Raw genomic sequence first — 19,146 nt, forward strand, 5'->3', positions numbered from 1 at the left:
GTAGCAGGAGATTTTCAGATGTAATCTCTTTTATTCCCACCCACAGCCATGAATAGATTCATATCCTTCTTATTGCAGCAATTTTTAAGTCACTTGAACATCAAATTTACTTGCTTTTGTGACTTTATTTGCTTTCAAGCATATGTCATTGAAATGTTTTTAAGTTATTTCTGGACCTTCCAGCCGACTGGAAATTTGGTTCAGCTCTGACCTGTCTGTAGACCTTACAAGAAAACTAAATAAATGAAAAAAAAAAAAAAACAACTCAAAAAAACAGGGGGAGGGTTAAGAAAAAAGGCAGCAGATCACTAAAATATACTTTATAAACACAAATGCCTTCTCATGTAAGCTTCTTGCAATTTTGGCAGTCCTTTGCCCATTCTGTCTTAGAGTGCTCAGGATTACCACCAGTTTAGCTATGCAGGCTGTAGGCTGTGATACCAAACGAGACGTGCTTATGAGTGCTAACAGTTGGTTCACATGCAAACTTGATAGAGTAAATGGTTTCAATTAGGCATGGAATGATTCCATAACAGTATGTCAGCAGTAGTTTGTCGATGGTCAAAGTACTAATAGGGTTCCTTTGCTTGCAATCTACAAGTAATTTTTATTGAGTGCTTCATCCAGAAGTACATCCATTGTCCCCAAGGTGAATAGATAAAAGAATGGCTTGGTTTCAGCACAAACAAGTTTTCACTTGTTTTATTAGTTACAATGCAGGATTTTGCTGTAGTCCTACTGACTGGTAGGTTACATCTGTACAGAAAGGACTAGATTGGGTTGCATAGCTCCAGCTTTGCCATTCTGGCAGTGGCATTTTAGTTTTCATTATCATTTTAGAGAAAAATGCTGCATTAGAAGCAGTTGGGATTTAACTACATATTTCCAGAATTGTACTGTTAAGGAATAGCCTTAATGCCCTTCTAATGTAACTTTTTAAAAAATGAAATTGTCTGCTTTCATTTCTTCTTTTGCTTTGACAAAATTATATTAAGAACTGAATTGATGGCTCTCCGGGAATATGGATGCCTTATTACTGATGCAAAGTCAAATAATAATTTAGACCTAAGCATATTGGAATGTCTCTCTCATAAAAGTTTTCTTATAAGATTTGTGATTCAGATAATTTAAGATGACATATACATTAAATGAGTTTTGAGGAGCAATTCAATTGAACAGGTGAATCTGACAGTCAAGAGATTTCTGTTGTTAGATGTTGCTTTATGATATTGCTTTACAGAAGCAACAGTGCTTATACAGATTTTTTTAATGGCTTCACTCTTGAAAGCGAAGTAGAAGAAATTTTGAAAATTAGTGAAATCTTCAAGTTATTTTGTAGTTATTTTGTTCTTTGTATTTAAAACAGCTTTTATGTAATGGAGATTTTTTTTTTTCAGTCTTGTTAGTTTTGCAGCAATGTCTGTTTTCAGATCATTTTACTCTGACTTAAGCCTGTGCAGTCAGATGTGACTTTAGATGCTGTGGGTGTTACCCAATATGTGAATGTATGTACCAATGTGATAACACATGCAAAATATACTGTAGTTCTTTGGAAGAACTCCAAGACAGTGTTTTACCTACTAAGGGAATATGTAAGTTGTGAGATATCTCATTGTAGCAATGACAAAAGTCAGATAAATATTTGTCTTATCTATAAATAGTCTGGCTGGGGTACTGGAAGCAGCCTGGATTAAGCTCCAGAGCAGTTTGTGCCAGGCAGGGCTGCCATGGTTCATGAGCTGAGGGTGGATGGGGGACCAGATGCAGCTGCATTCTGCAGAGGAGATATGAGTGCTCAGGTGACACCTTGGCTGGAAAAGGAAGCCTTCAAACCCACTTGCACTGGCTCTGCAGTACAGGGCCAAGGATCTGGTGGATACTAGCCATGGAATTGTGGCATTTATACCTAAGTCAGACCTTGTACTGTGAGAGTTGGTGGTTTCAGCACCCATGGGGTGGCAGTTTTTCAAATTTACAGATTCCACTCCTGCAGGGTAATGTCAAATGGCAGTGAGGTTTGATTTATAAACAAAATACGTGTTAGATCTGTTTTTAAAAAATATTGTTGGTCTGTAGATGTTAATATTGTTCAAACACCTGCTTTTCTGTGTAGCCCTGTTCCTGTTAAACTACATATCCTAGACAAATTCAAGTAAATGTTCAGCTACTTGATTAGGCTTTAATAGCTGACCATGACTTGAGATAGGCCCTGCATCAAAGTTGTCCAGATATTTAAGAGCTAGATAGGACATGATGGACCAGCAAAACTGATCCCACTGGAGTAAATCTCTCGATCAATAACATCCCAGTAGCCATGCTACCATTGCTGCCTTTTGTCCAGCCCTGCAGGGTTCACTTCAGTGAGTTTTGGGCCCCTCCAACAGGTGGAGAGAGCAGTACCTGGCACTGCCAGTGCTGTATGGTCAGTTAAGAAGCAAAATTACCTGAGGGCAAACAACTGGGATTAGAACATGAAACTGTCAGTGATAACTAGCTTTTGTGTTTCTATGTGGATGACTGTGAGTCACTACACTAGCACCAAATTGTGCTTATTAAACAGTTCTTCAGCTGCCAGGTTTAATACAACGTGAAACTAAAAGGACTTGAATGGTACTGATGCCCTGTATAAAACTGAGCTACATCTGGTATGTGTTCAGTTCTCTTTGCACCTGGGTAGAGGGAAAGGCAGTTTGTCTATGTGATGATTTTCTAAAACAGATAAGTCTTGGAGAGCCTGTTTATTTCTTTACTGCTGTTGCATTTAACCTGTCTCATGCCATACAAATGATAGGATACAAATATCTATCAAATGGTAAGTTATCCAGGTACCTAGTTGGAAAGGATTGGTTCATTTTTACTTGAATGCCAGATGGAGTCATCCAGAAATGACCCTTGCTCTCCTGCTTTTAGTTATAAATGTAGAGATCACAGTAAATTGTTAGCTTCAAACACAATAGCCTGCAGTACCTTGTTAGCTTCTGTGTTTGGTGCTTGATGGACTGTTATACTTCACCAAATGGGGCATCCTAGCTCTCAATTTGTCTCCATACAACACTGATCTCCTGAATATCTTTTTTTTTGGTCTTTTCTGATACCTTTGCCTTTGATTTGTTAATGGAAAATCCTAATGGTGATGAAACATTTATACCTCAAACCTGTGTGAAAATGGTCTGTTACCTTTCTTGTCTTCAGCAAGTTCATTGGTCATGTCTTAAAATTCCACATGTAAATTATTACTGTTACACAAATAATTGTTCAGTATTGATTAGGCTCATTTATTCATAGCTGCTTCCCTGTTTTTTCTCTTTTCTCAAGGAATATTAAAATATCCTCAGATGTATTAGCTCTCATTTTCAGTGAAGAATTATTTTCTGCCTGTTTGTCCTTCTAGAACTTCCTCCCTGCACTCTGCAGATCTTTCTAATTTAAAACCATCTGTTCAGCAATTGTTAACTCTTTGCTTCAAACCTAATAACTTCACTGTGAAATGAGTAACTCTGACATTTTCACTTACAGCCTTATTAGCACAGTGGCATGTTCCTACTGGGGCTTTTATAGGAGTTGAGGATATCATCTTCTTGTAGACTTTTTATAAAACAAGAAATTGATAAGTAAAAATCCGGAATCTGGAAAGCAAGATTTAAATCAACCACCTGTTGGGGCTATTGTGAGCATGTATACCATGTCCATAAGGAATCCAGGTCTTTTCTGTAATGCAGAAATTATCTTTGATGTGAAATTGCTTGCTGTCCTTGAGTGCTGCTAGCTTTTACATCTATGTGAATGTTTATAATGTTGATGCAGTTTGTTTCCTTTTTTTTTTCCTGCCCACTCAGTTACTTTTCTACCTCCAGACTAGTAGAGGCACTTTGAACATATTCATGCTGACCCAGAATGCCATGGGAGTATTTATATTTTCCTAGTTTCAAAAGTGAAGTGTGTATTTCTTTTGTATTTCTGTACCACTTTTTGCACAGTACCCAATTTTTAGTATGGTTTTTTCCTGCTTATAGACAAGGAATAAATTTCTCAGTCATAGTACACGTTCAAAATCAGTGTGGCTTTTTTCAAAATATATTGGAAATTATTTATAAGTATTTTAAAGCAAAGAAATAAACAGATTTACAGCTATGATAGCTCTCAAACAAATTAACCAAAGGGATCCTATAATATACAACCAAGATTTGAGCTCTTTCTTGTATCCCTTTTTTCTATTCCCTATGATCCTTTGGGAGGCACAGGGGGCAGAGGAGAGAGGTTATGAAAAGATGATGCTGGACTTGTTGGAAAGGGGCAAACACTTTTCATGAGTGCTAGAGTCATTCTTTCTGGTAGCAGGAAAAGTATTTCTGTTTCTCCCCATTCTGTAACTTGTGTTTGTCAGCTGACAGTTGAGTCCTATTCACAGACTGGAATAATTATCATCTGTGTTACTGTAAGTGATTGAAGACTTACATGAGATAAGACTTGTAGGGGAAAATAATCTTTTATTACAACAGCTGATAACAGCTGGAAAAACCAGACAGGCTGAGAGGCACACATGCCTTTTGTCTTACTTACTTCTCTCTCTCCCTTGAAAACTGACTCCTGCACTCCAGTTTGGAAGACTGGTCATTGCTCAAGTGCATTTTGGGAATACTAATTTGAAATCCTAATTAGTCTTTCTCTGATTGTGAGTAACTTTTATAAATGAACAGCACTATCATAAGCTAATGGCTATATTAGGAGCAGGACATAGGATGTTGTAGGTAATTTATCTTACTTGAGAGGAATTTAACTCAAGTGCTCAGGTAAAGCTTCATGCTGGAGACAGATGCATTCAGATAAACAGCAGAGGGACCTAAAGGCTGCAGGGCACTTTTGATTGCCAGTACTGGCTTCTGGGTTAGAGTGTTGACCACTTCATTTAAGCAGCATCAGTGTCTTCACCCATTTTACTTCTTTTTTTTTGCTGTCACTCACGTATTCACTGAATAAATGTGCTTCTGTTGGAAAACAAGCAGCTGAGTAAATAGGTTAAGCTGACAGTTCATGATCTACAACAGAATACATTAGCAAAATTTTAATATTATTATTGACTCATAGTTGCAGTTCAATAAGCCATTTACTTCAAACTAAATAATTGTTAAATAAACAAAACAGGAAGCTATAAAAGGAAGCACATAAAGAAGCTGAATCAAGGAAAAGCATCAAGAAAAACACCTTATTTTTTAGTATCCTTGCTAGAGCCTTTTAGAATACATCTAAATCAAAATAATATGCTGCTCAACACTTTTAAGGTATAATAGAAAGGGAAACCATGCACATGGCTGCTAAGCCTTTGTTTTTGCAGACATGACTGATTTTCTCATTTGCAGAATCATATTTGCTGTGAACAAAGGCTTCCGATTGTCATATGAAGTTGACAAGGAAGCTATCCTGCAGCTAGAGAGGTATCAAATATTAATATTTGTGCTTATGTAACCAAAGGTGTGTGTTTTGGATAAGTCTTGAGTCTGGATGTAGCTAGAGCCTCTTGTAAAAGCCAAATACAATTTAAAAATTACAGTGATAAATCAGTGCAGTATGTTTTGTCAATAACTGATCCTAGGTAAAATCAGATACATCCTCTGAGTCTAAGATAGAGCCAGATGAGGCAGAGACAATTGTGTTTACCAAGCAAGAAAATTTCTTCTTAAAAAAATAAAAAAGGTGTTTTTTTTTTTAATTTCAGAGTAGGAGCAGCAGGGGATTTTCTGTGTTAAAGACACAAACATACATAGGCATAGATCATTCACTCTATATTTTAAATACCCTGCTTCCCAGGATATCCTGAGCTGTTGTTTAATGAATGAGTTAAAATTACGTTGTGGTTTGTCCCACAGAGCAGCTAGATGATGTTGTGCAAGCCTTGCAGTATGTAATGCATACAACAGTTTCTTCTTTCATTTTGGGTAAATAATGGTCATAAGAAGTCAGTGCCTGGAGAACATTAAACAGTGTCTGTCCTTCCTATTAATTACACACAAGTTCCCCAGTGGGTCTGACACAACCTTGATTTTAATAACTGGGCCTTATCCTTGCATTCCTTCTCTCAAAATAGGGCTGCAACAGCAGGGCATGTGCTGACCTTTTATCTTTTGTAAGACATGGGGATTGGAGGGGAGTTCTCTGCTTGTCAGGAAATCCTTCCTCCACCTCCCCAGGCTGAAAGAGTGCTCAGGCAGCAATATGTAAATATTGTGTGCTCACCTCGTGATCTGCCACTTAGCTTTTGGCTTTAATGCACATGGGCCATTAAGGTTTCAAGTTTTGATGATCCCCTATAAGCTCTGTTTTTTTAAAATGAGATTGTCATTCTTCCTGTAGTGTAACCATGGAAACAGACAGGGAACCCTTAAAGAAAGTGATCGAACATGCTGTGCTAATTAATCCTACCCTTCAGTTTTCTTTCAGCTGAAGGATGTGCTTAAATAAATTTTGCATGAGTAAGCATATTTGGATATGCAAAGGGGTATAAAATATGTAGCAAGTTTTCTTGCAGAAGGATATCTGGAAAAACCCTGGTAACTGTCATCTATTTGTATCTGGACCATCACAACAATAAATGTAGTATCTTGGTGTTCCACATATATATTTGGAAAGAATTCGCTTTAGATTGTAAATATATCTGAAAGATTATTTTTTCCATATCTCATGTGTGATGAGACAATTTGCATTAATTTTGAGTGAAAGTGTTCATTACGGCTAAATGCATTCTTTATGCAGAGCAGAGAATTATTCAGAAAAAGCAGAGGCTGCTCCCTCCCTGCGAGAAAGCAGCTCCTCTGAGGCATTAGCCTGGTTCAGGTCCTGTCAGTCCTGCGCAAGGGGAGTGAGTGGCTGACTGAACAGTGGGACTGTGCCAGATTTTCCCCTTCCAAATTTTAGCTTTTGTAAATATTTCGCTTGGTTGTTCACTCCTGCTTTCCATTTTCCCATTTACTTTCCAAAGCAGTGTTTGCAGCCAGCTAGGAAACCAATTGGCCGCAACTTCAAACATGTGGCCTGTACTCATAAGCCTTTCGTTATGGTTTAACTCAAACTGGAACACCTCTTAACCTGGTGCTGCTGTCTGATACCAATGTAGGGCCTCAGCTTGCTTTTACAAATTAAGATTTTGTTTAAATGTTTCTCAATTCCATTAATGATCCTCTCGTAACTGAGAAACCAGGTGCAGTGTTCATCCTCAAATGAAATGTTCATAGTGTTTGGGGAGTGAAGAATGGATTAAAGAAAAACATTTCATTGTCCAGCAGGCTGGGACTTGTCCAGAAGGGCCATTCTTTGAAAATAAAACAGATTTTCCTTAACCTGGAATGGATTAGAGGTGGAGAAGTTCTAGAAGCAGTATATTGAGGAAACAGCATGGGTGGCATTCCCAGCAGGAAGGGAGGACTGGTTCCAGGCTGAAGAGTTGCAGGAGAGGAGGAAAGGTGTGCTTGGGCTGACTGTAACTCCTGCAGAGCTGCATCCTTATCAGTAAAGTGGAGGAAGCCAGCTGGGAGCCATGGTTATGGTGTTAGTATTTGCAACACGATTTCTGGTATGAAAAGTCAGGTACTCATTTCTCTCTACATGGGAGATTTCTGGAATGTGTGGATCAATTTGTGCCATGAAAATTTGAGTTTGTCATCCCACAAGCTCTAAAGTTTTTTGATAGTTTTGCCCAATATACATGACGTGGCTTCTTCAAGAGGCCTTTCCCCCTGCCTAATTATGCCTCTTTTCCTGTGAAAGCTTGGTAGAAGATTAGAATTTGCCAACAAATTTAGTATTCCTCAGGCAAGGCTAATGGGGAAGGCACAGGAAGGCAAAAAGGATGGAATCATTCACCATCCAGACTTCTCAAATCCTTTCATAATTTTTATATTGCTTAGTAGTAGTAGGTCCATATCCACAAATGCAGGGAACACTGTTTCAGTTTAGTCACATGGGATATTGATGCACAGAAACTCAGGCTTGTTAATGGTCCTGTGTGCCAGGAATAAGAACTGCTCACCAGTTAGAGTTGCTGGTGGTTTCTGGTTTTGTAGAAGCAAAAACCTTACTCTGGAGGCAGAGATACTGTGGAACATGTGATGTGACCTCTCCTCTGGCCTCTTTGGGGCTGTTGCTGGCCAACCCTGGTTGTCTTTGTAAGCCAAATTGTTCATCAAGCTGATGGACAGGTGCACAAACCTTAAAGAGGTGGAGGTCTGCAAATTTAAAAAATAGGTATTCATGTTTCAAATGTAATTTTTAAAAGAATGGATCATAGCATACAATTCATATTATTCCCCTACACTGGTCTAATTGCTATAATCAGCTGATAATGCAATCTGCTGGCAAGATTGGACATCATTGCTATGGAGATGTATTCCCTGACAGTAAACGTTCATAAATAGCTTTTAGTGTATTAAGAAGAAAGGGGCAAAGGACTCTCTTCTGCACACTTTTGGGAATTCTTTGTTGTTTTTTCCTTTCTGAGTGTATGACTTTGTTTCTTTGTTTCTGTAAGGTGTAAACCATGACCTTCTCTTATAGTAATTCCATTTGTTTTCTGAAAGGAAAATCAGTAGTTCAGGAAGACACACAAAAAACACCCAGTACTGCATTCTCCTGATTTTCATTACTTGTACATGTCCAGTGTTTCCAGCAAGGAAGTGGATGTTCTCAAGGCAGTAGCTAGGATCAGATAATTTGGAAAAAGCATTTGCAGGCCCATGATAGGAAGAGTCACCTTAGCCCTGAAGATCTTTTTCCATTTTCCAGAGGAGAGAGTCCTCTGTAGGAGAAACGTACTTATAAACTTCTTGGTTTAGCATATGATGATCTCTGTTTTGCATAGATTGTGTAACAATGTGAATTATTTTAAATGACTGACAGGCTTAAAATACAATTATTGTAACTATTATATCTTTAGTAGGCCACAGATTTTATTGAAATGGTTTCTAAAATTGGAGCACTGCCAACATGCAATTCTTGAGAGTGAGGAATTTTTCACATACAATTTTCTGCTGTATTGCTGCAATTTTAATATTTATTTGAATGGTAATGTGTAACTGTGTCTACTGCTTTCAAACGTAAACTTGAATAAGCAGGCTGGGCTTTGCAAGCTGTTGAAGGTTTCCTAGGCTTCCCTAAGAAGCCAAATCTCATCTGTGGCATCATTTGTCTGGGAGTTTCCTTTTCATTTTCTTTTTCTAAAGACCAGTGAAATGGAAGACTATTCATGCCTCTGGATGAGCAGTTAATGGCAATTAAAATCTTCATTTATTTGTCTTTTATTTAGGTACACCACAGTATATCTTTGCATCTGCCCTGGGCCTGTGGTTGTCACTATAAAAAGCATATTTTATTATCCCTTCATAATATTCACAGCTCTGTTTAGCCAGGTACTTAATGATAGAAGCTACCATTAAGTAAAGTACTCCAGTTCTAGAAAATACACTCTTGCAACATGCCTATCACATTACATGATAGGTGCTCATACATCCTTTTAGATTGTAACTGTACAGCAAAGTATTTCTTTGCTTTGTTTAGATTAATTCATTTGTGTTTACCCCACAGGTCTTGCAAGAGCTAAATCAGTTCCTAGTCATACATATTCCAATGAAGTGGTAACCCTGTGGTACAGGCCTCCAGATGTCCTTCTGGGATCAACAGAATATTCCACCTGCCTTGACATGTGGTAAGTGCAGATGAGAAGACCCCACGTAGATGCTTTAGCTCTTGGATTTTTTAGACATGTAAACCAAGTATGTAGTGGGATCATTGGTACAGGCTAAGAAACGTGTGGTGACATGTGTGGTTCATGCAGTATCTCCTGAAGGAATCCCCTCCTGCCACCCCACTGGCTGGTGCTGCTGCCAGCTGTTGACACAGAATTCACAGAATCACTCAGCTGGAAGAGACCTTAAAGATCGAGTTCAACCCAGCCCTAACACCTCAACTAAACCACGGCACTGAGTGCCACATCCAGTCTTTTTTTAAACACATCCAGGGATGGTGACTCCCTGAGCAGACCATTCCAGTACTTTATCAGTCTTTCTGTGAAAAACTTTTTCCTAATATCCAACCCTTGGCACAGCTTAACACTGTGTCCTCTTGTTCTGTCAGTTGCTGCCTGGAGAAAGAGGCCAACCCCACCTGACCACAACCACCTTTCAGGAAGGTGTACAGAGTGATAAGGTCACCTCTGAGTCTCCTTTTCTCCAGGCTAAACACCCCCAGCTCCCTCAGCTGTTCCTCACAGGGTTTGTGTTCCCAGCCCCTCACAGCCTCGTTGCCTCCTCTGGATGAGCTCAAGTGTCTCAATGTTCTTCCCAAGCTGAGGGGCCAGAACTGGACACAGCACTCAAGGTGTGGCCTCACCAGTGCCCAGTGCAGGGGAGAATGACCTCCCTGCTCCTGCTGGCCACACGATTCCTGATACAGGCCTGGATGCCTGTGGGATCTCAGCCTCTCAGGGCTGAGGGGCAGAGTGAACAAGACCACCCTTGGGGGGCTCGGGAGTCTTAGAATGTTGTCAGAAATGTTTGGTAGCTGGACTTTGATCTCACAGGGGAGATGACATTAGTATGAGGATAGGAGGATTTCACTGGGGTGAACAGTGAAGAGACAAGTTAATTAGAGTGTAAGATACAGAGTTTAAGATTTCTGTACAGGGGGGTCTAGAGAAGTAAGATAGAAGAATTGGGGCGTGCCCTTCTCCTTCTTCTTCTTCCTCTAGGCCTCCATCCTCTGTAGTGATGTTAGCACTCTAAGATTGAGCATTACTAAAAGAACACTAGTTAATAAGAGTAGAAAGTATTGGAGAAAAATGATAAATATTGTATACGTAACTCCAAGTATAAAGATAGGTGACCGCCCCAAAAACTCTCAGTGTGTGCCCATGGCTGACTGCTGAGCAGAACTCTGTCAAGCCAAGAGAAAATCTCTTAGATAAGCATTTAATAAACACCGAAACCGAGAAAAGATCTAAAGTCCCTTCTCGTCCTTTAGAACGCGAGCGGCCCAAAGCCATCTTCAAGCTTTTCCAAACCATCTAAACAGCCCAAAATCCGACAGATGCCCTTGGTGCTTTGCAAGAGACTGTAGTCTGACTTCTGTAGCCTAAGTGTGGTACTTTCCTATGATATGACACTTGTTTTGCAAAAGATTGACTTTCGTCATGCTCACTTGTAGCAAGGAGAAAACCTGAATTCTCTGTCTATGAGCATAAAACCTCAGTTCTTAATCTACTGTATTTGATAGCAGTAGATATTGCTGAATAGTTCTCTTTCAAACGTAAAGATTTTATTTAGACTTGCAGATTTAGAAGAGTAGTTTGATTTGTATAATATATATATCACCTTGCTCATTTTTGATTGCATTATTTAGCTCTCTGTTGAACAAGAAAGGTATTTGTTTTTTTGATTATTAAAAACCAAGCTGGAAGTCCTTCATTTATTTTGTAGGTTTTGAGGTGATAGGATCTCTGTAATCTGTACAAATTCTGAAATATGAAAAAAAATCCTCTTCCTTACAAAGAAAAGATGATGCTCTGGAATGTGTTTGGGTTTTGTTTGGTTGGTTGCTTGCTTTGAGGTTTTTTTTTAGGTTGGTTAGTTTTGTTTTGGTTTTTTTAATGCATGTTTGACTTTTTAAACCTCATTCATTTGAAAAAATATACTGATGAATTTTCAGAAAAATACAGTAATTATTTTGCAGTTCATGGAAATATCTTTCTTTAATACATGCAAACCAAAGATACACTAATAATTATATTAAAATCTAGAGGTAACTGTAAGAAGGTTAAAAGCATCTTATGTTTTCATATGATGTGTGAATAATATTTTTAAGGTAACCTTGCAGTGCAATATTGAAACTAAAGACCTAGCAGGAAAATTTTTTGGCTGGGAAAGGGAACTAAATATGAGGTTGTATTTAGTCCTGTACCTGAAATCAGAGATTATGGGATGAAAGCAGGTTTTCCTGAAAATTTTGACCCCTGAGGGCATGATTTAGAAATCACAAGACTGTTTCATGTGAAGAGACTACAGAATATAAATACTAGAGTATCTAACGCTGAAATGGGTGGTTAGTATAATTGGGCCCTGGCTGCTGCACTTCCCTGAGCTCTGAGGTGAACCAAGGGGTAAGGAAGGGACAGTGAGAAAACTCCAAATTTGACCATTGTGATATTACAAGTGTGCCAGAGAGACAAAGGCAGTATCTTCTGTATAAATTCCCTGGTTTTCCTCAGACTATTCTCCACTTCACAGGTAAAATAAATCTCAGTTTCTCATCTATCCTAAAACTGTCCTGTTTTCCTAAATACCAGGTTCAACCTGGTGTCTTCACAGGTTGCATGTAATCTCTGCAGCCCATCTGCTCCTGATGTTCTACAATCACCTCTTTTCCAAGTAGTACCTCAGATGCCCTCAGCAAGAAGCTCAGCTTGCTTGGGGTGAGGCAAGACAAGGATGGAGATAGCTGGGTGAGATAAACAGTCCTTTCTGCTCACCTTCTCATAGCTGCCCTTACATTTGTTCAGTTCTTGAGTCACGTGTATTTGTGTGTCTGCACACACATGAGTCAGCTTGTCAATTACGGAGAACATACAGAAACGGCTAAAGAAAAATGTTAATGCTTTAATAGAGCAAACTGCTCAAAAAAGCACTTTAAAATGCTTTCTTTTAGTTAAAAGCAGTATTTTTTTAACTTTAAAATATTTTTTTAACTTTTCCCAATTTAAAAAACACTGCACTGTGAAACTGAACAAAGGATTTTAAAACATTTTTATTGTTGCTGAAAATTTTTCCACAAATAAAAATTGTTTTCTCCAAAGTTCAACAGCTTGTCAAAAATAGATCTTTTAACATTCCCCCCCAGTGATGATTTTAGTAAAATTAGAAGGTCCAATCAAAACATGTGGTGTTCCTGTAATAAACATTAAGTCATGTAGCTAATTAAAAGCATTTAAAAGTTACTACATCTGCAGACTGAGCATGTCCTTCATAATGTTTATATTCAAATTACATGGGCAGCAGGGAAGAGTAAGGACTTTAAATGCTGATGGTAGACCGGTGCTACTTCTGCAATCCCGGTCATTATTTTGTTTTCTGATAAAAATGACTGAAGTATTGGGGAAGAACACAATAGTTACATCTTCAATGCTATCAAGAAATGTTGTTCTCTTGCACAGAGCATTTTGTAGAAGCCTAAAAAAAAAATCCGGGTGCTCAGGGGTCAGAGTTGGTGTGTTCTGTTTCAAATGAAAAACAATGTCAAGTTCCTCGTGTGCTCAATTTGTAGCCCTTACTATATTTTTCTGCCCTGTACAGAGTGAGGAACTGTGAAGGGCTTAGGAAAAAGGGGCCTGATAATACAGTTTCTTTCACATGGCAGCAATTTGTGCAGGGGCTCAGGCTCTGCCACATCAGAAATCAGATGAGAGCAAATGTGTTCTGTGTGTGTCAGAAGAGCTTTAGATTTTACTTCTGTGCTTTTCTGGCTTGTGTGAGACAGCACTTGCAGTCTGATGGTGAGAGGTGTAGCTGCCTGCTCAGGTCACTTGTGCTTGCTTGGCACATCTGACAGGGAGCTCTGCTGGAGCCAGGCAGCCTTGGGGCTGTGCTCGCACAATGCTTGTACAGAGCTGAGCCATAATTACATTAAAGCCATTTAGTGGCTTCCCAGAGTGGGAGGAAGGGAGACGTGGAGAAACCTGTCTACCATCAGATTCCAAGATAATTTGGTAATTTGTTATCAAAAGTGTGTTTGTAGCATTAGCATTTTTATGCAATTACTGGCGTTATGTCCTTATGGCAGATAGTGTGTGCTCTCCTGTGTCGTTGTTGATGACCTACATGATGACAAAACTAGGCAGCCACTTCACTAAATATTTAAATAATGTTAAGGTAGAAAGCACAGCTGTTTCCCCTATTTAGAGAAAAGAAAAAAAAAATAAGGTCACGGGGCTTTTTCTATAGCCATGATAAATGACATTTCATGGTGGCTCCCCAGGAACAGAAAGTGAGGCTCCCACAGAGTGGAAGACCAGCTGCATGAAAAAGGAGTCCAAATATTAACCACTGGACAGCGGCTGGGAAGCAGGTGGCAGAGGCTGCAGGCTATTTTTACACTTCATTGGCTGGTGTAGAGAATTAGAATAGTAACTAAAAGCTAATGATCCACATGCAATGTTACATTCTCCTGCATTCTTTTTTAAATAGCCACTGGCATTAAAATAATATTGATGAAGATGTACATGCAATAGTGGTGTCAGGCTGGCGATGGAAATCAGTGTGTCAGGCTTTGTGATTTACTGCTGACAACATTTGGTACAGCAGCATTATATGAATGTATTATACTACCCACAACTGCATCAAAGAGTTGTGATAACCTTTGATATAGCTTCCCCCCCCCCCCCCCCCCCCCCTTGATGAGGACTTACTAGTGCCTAGGAAAATGGTTTTGCATTGCCTCTGGTGTAACTTGTCCTAATCCTTGAATTTTACAGTCCTTTGAAAGTCAATGCAAGGAAAATAGGCTTCAACACATAAAGGGTTTATGGATTACTAAAACCCATATATAAGTAACACAGAAACATAGGGGAAAAATCCCTAAATTAACCAATTCTTTTTGTTCCTTACAGGAAGAATATAATATTAGTAAATGAAGCAATTTAAAGAGGCTATTAAATCCATTTGATTCTGGTAATGCATGCACTGCTGCTACATCTGGGTTGCTTACATCAAGAAGTCACTAGGGATATTTTATTTTGAAGTGCAGCTGTCTTTATACTGTGTTTGCTAACAGCTGGCATATTTTTTGCATATTCTGTTGTTTTGTTTATAAAAAAATACACTCTGAGTCACAGTACCTAAGCAGTAATGGCCTGGGATATATTTTAAATTCACATTTATTAACTAGCATTAGCTATGTTTAGCATTGCAGAAGAAATAAATTAGAAACTGGGCCAGTAAAATGTTACAAAATTGCTTCTTAAATCACCCTTGTTTAACTTTGTTACATCTAAGTTGTTATGCATGATTTCAAATCTCAGCTTAATTTAGGGTAACCTGTTCATGTGGAGTTTTTCTATCCTATTATTAGAAAAATAAATGGTATGTGGGAACACACCACTTTTCCCACATAGCCTGCTAAGAGTGTGGATTTGAGTGCTCACTACAATCCCAAGCATGCTTTCATGAATATTTGACAAATGAAGACCTGCAACGTAATTAAGACATTCATTACATAAAAATGGATTTTGTCTTAGACACAAATGCACCAAATTATGGTTTTTACACGGGGGACATTACAAAGGCATTTTTATCCTATTTCTCTTGTAAATGGTTTGCAGTGAGAGAAATAGTAGTAGTAGTAGTCCCAGTCCCAATATGCCCTGAAGAAATACTTCTTGGGGCCTGAGAGAGAACAGCACGGGGCAAATTAGCTCTCTTGCCCTTGATGTTCCTCAGGATTATGACTTCCAGTCCAAAGAAATGCTAATGTATAGGATTAGGGTATTATTGTAGTATTGCAGTGACTGTAAAGGTATGGTTAATTTCTCTCGCTGTCAGTGAGTTCTTCTAAAGTTTTATCAGCTGAGTTAGCTTTTGATTGGAAAATTCTGTAGGCTCATATTCATAGAAATGCTATGTGTGAGGAAGTGAGGAACTGTCTGGGTCTGTAGTTATGGGAAGCACATTTCAGTCCCTGAAATGCTGAAATCTGAAAACCACTTTTATCCATTTGCAACATCAGATTTGCTGTTACTTTTTCGTTTGTAGAAATATGTTTCATGTGTGTAAGGAAAGTACATTATGAAAGTTATCTGGATGCAGAAAAGGAAACCGGGAAGTACATGTTCAACAAGAAAGTGTCTCCTGGCAAAATGTTGCTCAAGTTTGAGGAGTATTTTATTTTCTTCTTCTTTTGGCCCTGCTTTTATAGAACAAGTGAGTCCAATAGAAAGAATCCCACAAGAAGGGATCATGTACGTTTTAATCCTTCATGAATATAGTATTTCTTGATATAGAAACTGAGTATTACTACAAAGCAAAAAAAATTCTGGAGCTTTTATTTCTAGGTATTCAGTGACACATGCAAGAACATGACCACTCTATTCTCTGGTAATTACAATTACTTCAAGTCTGACAGTAAAGAAATACCTTGAGTTATCAAGTAAATTATTATTCATTGCATATGCTTCCTACACAAATTTTAATATTTTTTGTCATCATTTAAGGGAAATTTTTGTTCACTCAATACCTCTGATGTTACAACTGCTGTTTGCCTTATTGCCGCTGTATTTTTATCAGGCTGTATCATCCATTAGATGTTATTTGTTATATATCAAAGAAAGACAAATTCCAACCAACTTCAGTTTTTTTGGGTATGCCAACAGTCTGCTGCAGTAGAAATAAATCAGATTTTGTCAGTAAAGGAGAAGAGTCCCTTGCTTTACATTCCTTTCCCCCAAAATTTGTTTTCATCATTGTGTTCATAAGAAGGACGATAAAGAAACATGACCTTTTTTCCCTGAATAAATCAGACAAGATAAAAATCTCTTTGCCCTTACAACATGTATATTACTGGGATTTTATGGAAGATGCTACAGTATTACATCTTGGTGACAAATCCATAAAGTAGAGCAGTGGGATTTTGAAGGGGAGTGTGTGTAGGTTTTGTGGGGTTTTGTTTGTGTTTTTATTTGTTTGTCTGTTTGCTTTTTAATTCTGATATATTTAACATTACAAACAGTGTGTAGTTTGGGAAGCTTGAATGAAAACTCTGTAGTTCCTTTGAATTTCAGAAATCTCACCAGGGATTACTGAAAGGAATTACTTGGCTTTCATAAAATGCCTTCCCCCTCTGAAGCCAAACCCTGCACACAGAAAGCAGGCTTAATGACTAGATAAAAATATCATGTGGAGACCCAGCATAGGTTTTCACTGCAAAGATCATGCTGAATATTGTCACCTGCACTGAGCTTGCTACAAAGCAGATCTGTTCAAAGCAGAATATTCAACACTTTAAAACATATTTAGTAAGAAATACAGGGTTTCTATATACTTGATTTAAGTATAAACTAAAACTTGGTTTGGAAACAGCTCCTCTTTCTGGAGTGAGTCTGTATTTTCTTTTACGGCTCCATCAAGAAAAGTTATAATATTAACTGAAGGAACCTTCCCTTTATATTGTGCCTTGACAAAGCTGTTATGCTTCTTTTTGTTTGTTTTACAGTATTCAAGTACAGATTTGCTGGAGATTCTTGTAGCAATAAGGATCTTTGTTACGCAGAGACAGGAATGTGAATCCCTAAGCCAAACACATAAAACCAATCCACCAAGTAAGGAAGTTAATTTTAAGGGAATTCTCTTCTGAATTATAAAAGTTGTGCAGAAAAAAAAACCCCAAAAAACAACAAAAAACAAAAACAACAAAAAAAGGAGGTTTCTGAGGGGTTCAGCTTCCTTTTTACAGGCTCATTTACTATGTCAATTCAAATGCAAGAGAAGCCATTCAGCTGTGCTAGTAACTCTTACTCTGTGTAAGGCTGTACAGTGACAGCCAGAGTCCCAGGAAATTAAGCAGGACAATAGAAGAGCAATATTAGATGGCATGACCATGTATGGTCTCATCAATATATCAATAGGTTTAGTCATGCTTTTTGTCATCAGAGAGTAAACCACCCATTTCAGCATTGTATGGCTGTCACTTTTACTTGGCAAGTTTATCCTATGCCATTGCATTGGAAGGATCTCTGAACAGCATTGCAGCATTTGGCTTACTCATCCAAACTCAGAAGTCCTATAAAGAGAGTAGGAAAATCCCAACTGAATACACCAAAATTTGTTAAAGTAATATTCTTTTGTCAAAAATTATTTATATGCGCTGTCTGAAAATGTCATTGTAGGCTGAATGTGCACAAATTTGCCTAAATAACATACCCTTGGAAATGCATGCACCTTATAGCCTCTATTTCATATTTTAAGAGGTAATCTTTGTGTCATTGAACTAGAGATGGGACTGGTGTGTGAGATCATCCTGTCCACTCTACTGTCAATGCAAGCCTGTTTCCTGAAGAATATTCTTAAGTATTTCAGCTTGTCTGGTTATACGTGACTGTAACTGGGCTTCAAGTCCATTGGGAGGCTGGGATATAGCACAATTATTAATTGTATTTCCCTAACACTCACCCTAAAATTTCTATTTCCTAAAGGCATTCTGCTATTTCTAGTTACACTATTTTGGACATGCCTACCATTCTGGGAATCATTAAAATCCTAATCAGTTCTTCCCCGTCCTTCGTTTTGCATAATTTTAAATACAGAGTCATCACATTCTCCCTTGCCCCTTGGGTTTTCTTGTAGCCAAGGATGACATAATTTTCTTAATTTTTTTCCTCAAGACCCAGTTTTTCTGACATTATAATAGTTTTTGCTTTGTTTAAAAGCCTCTCTAAAGTGTTTAAAGTTTGTGAGGTCTACAAAAACAAGACAAAATTTCAAGGCCTTGCAGAGGTGTTATTTATTTTCTCATTTGCAGTGTGTGCTTACAGTTTGCAATGCAGGGATCCTATTACAGACTCGTTTCTACTTACTGTGATCCTAAAATTCACCAATACCACTATGACATCTATAATACCATCCAGCCTTCTTCAAGCCTTTATGTGCTGTTATGGCTTTCTGGGTCTTACCTATCCATTTCCGAGTTCAATGACACACTTTTTCTGTATTACTATTTTCCTTTTTTTTTGTATTAAATTAAACTTCTTTTTCTGTTGACTTACTTGTCAATGTGCTGAACACCATAAGCTCGGAAACCAATCATAACCTTAATTTCAAGTGGGCTGAAGAGAGCAGCAGTCTTTGCTTCCCAATGATTATAATATCCTTTTGATTTTTGTATTAGGTATTTGTTTAACTCCAGTACTTTTTTATTTCAGCTTGTCACTAAATGGAATTTTAGGCTGTACAAGAGTTCAAGACATATAATAGGATATAGGATGTATATAATGGGATTCTTCTTTCCAAGCAGGAAATTTTTCTTAAATTTTTCTTCAGTTTTGCTTGCTGTTCTTACTTGGGGTTTTTTTGGTGGTTGGTTTTTTTTTTTTGGTTGTGTTTTTTTTTTTTTTTTTTTTTTTTT

At 38.1% G+C, this 19,146-nt stretch overlaps 1 protein-coding gene across 6 annotated transcripts in view; it reads left to right on the top strand.

Annotated features, from left to right (window-relative positions):
- CDK14 (cyclin dependent kinase 14) overlaps window positions 1-19,146 on the top strand; it is a 344,941-nt gene that overhangs the window by 168,568 nt on the left and 157,227 nt on the right. For all 6 annotated transcript variants that reach the window (XM_054273458.1, XM_054273457.1, XM_054273460.1 and 3 more), the window contains one exon: window positions 9,571-9,691. In XM_054273458.1, the coding sequence (XP_054129433.1) occupies window positions 9,571-9,691 (121 nt within the window). The remainder of the gene's footprint in view (window positions 1-9,570; window positions 9,692-19,146) is intronic.

This window comes from Melozone crissalis, unplaced genomic scaffold (assembly GCF_028551555.1).
Source record: "Melozone crissalis strain CALT ecotype California unplaced genomic scaffold, PUWL_Pcris_2 ptg000016l_1, whole genome shotgun sequence".
NCBI lineage: Eukaryota > Metazoa > Chordata > Aves > Passeriformes > Passerellidae > Melozone > Melozone crissalis.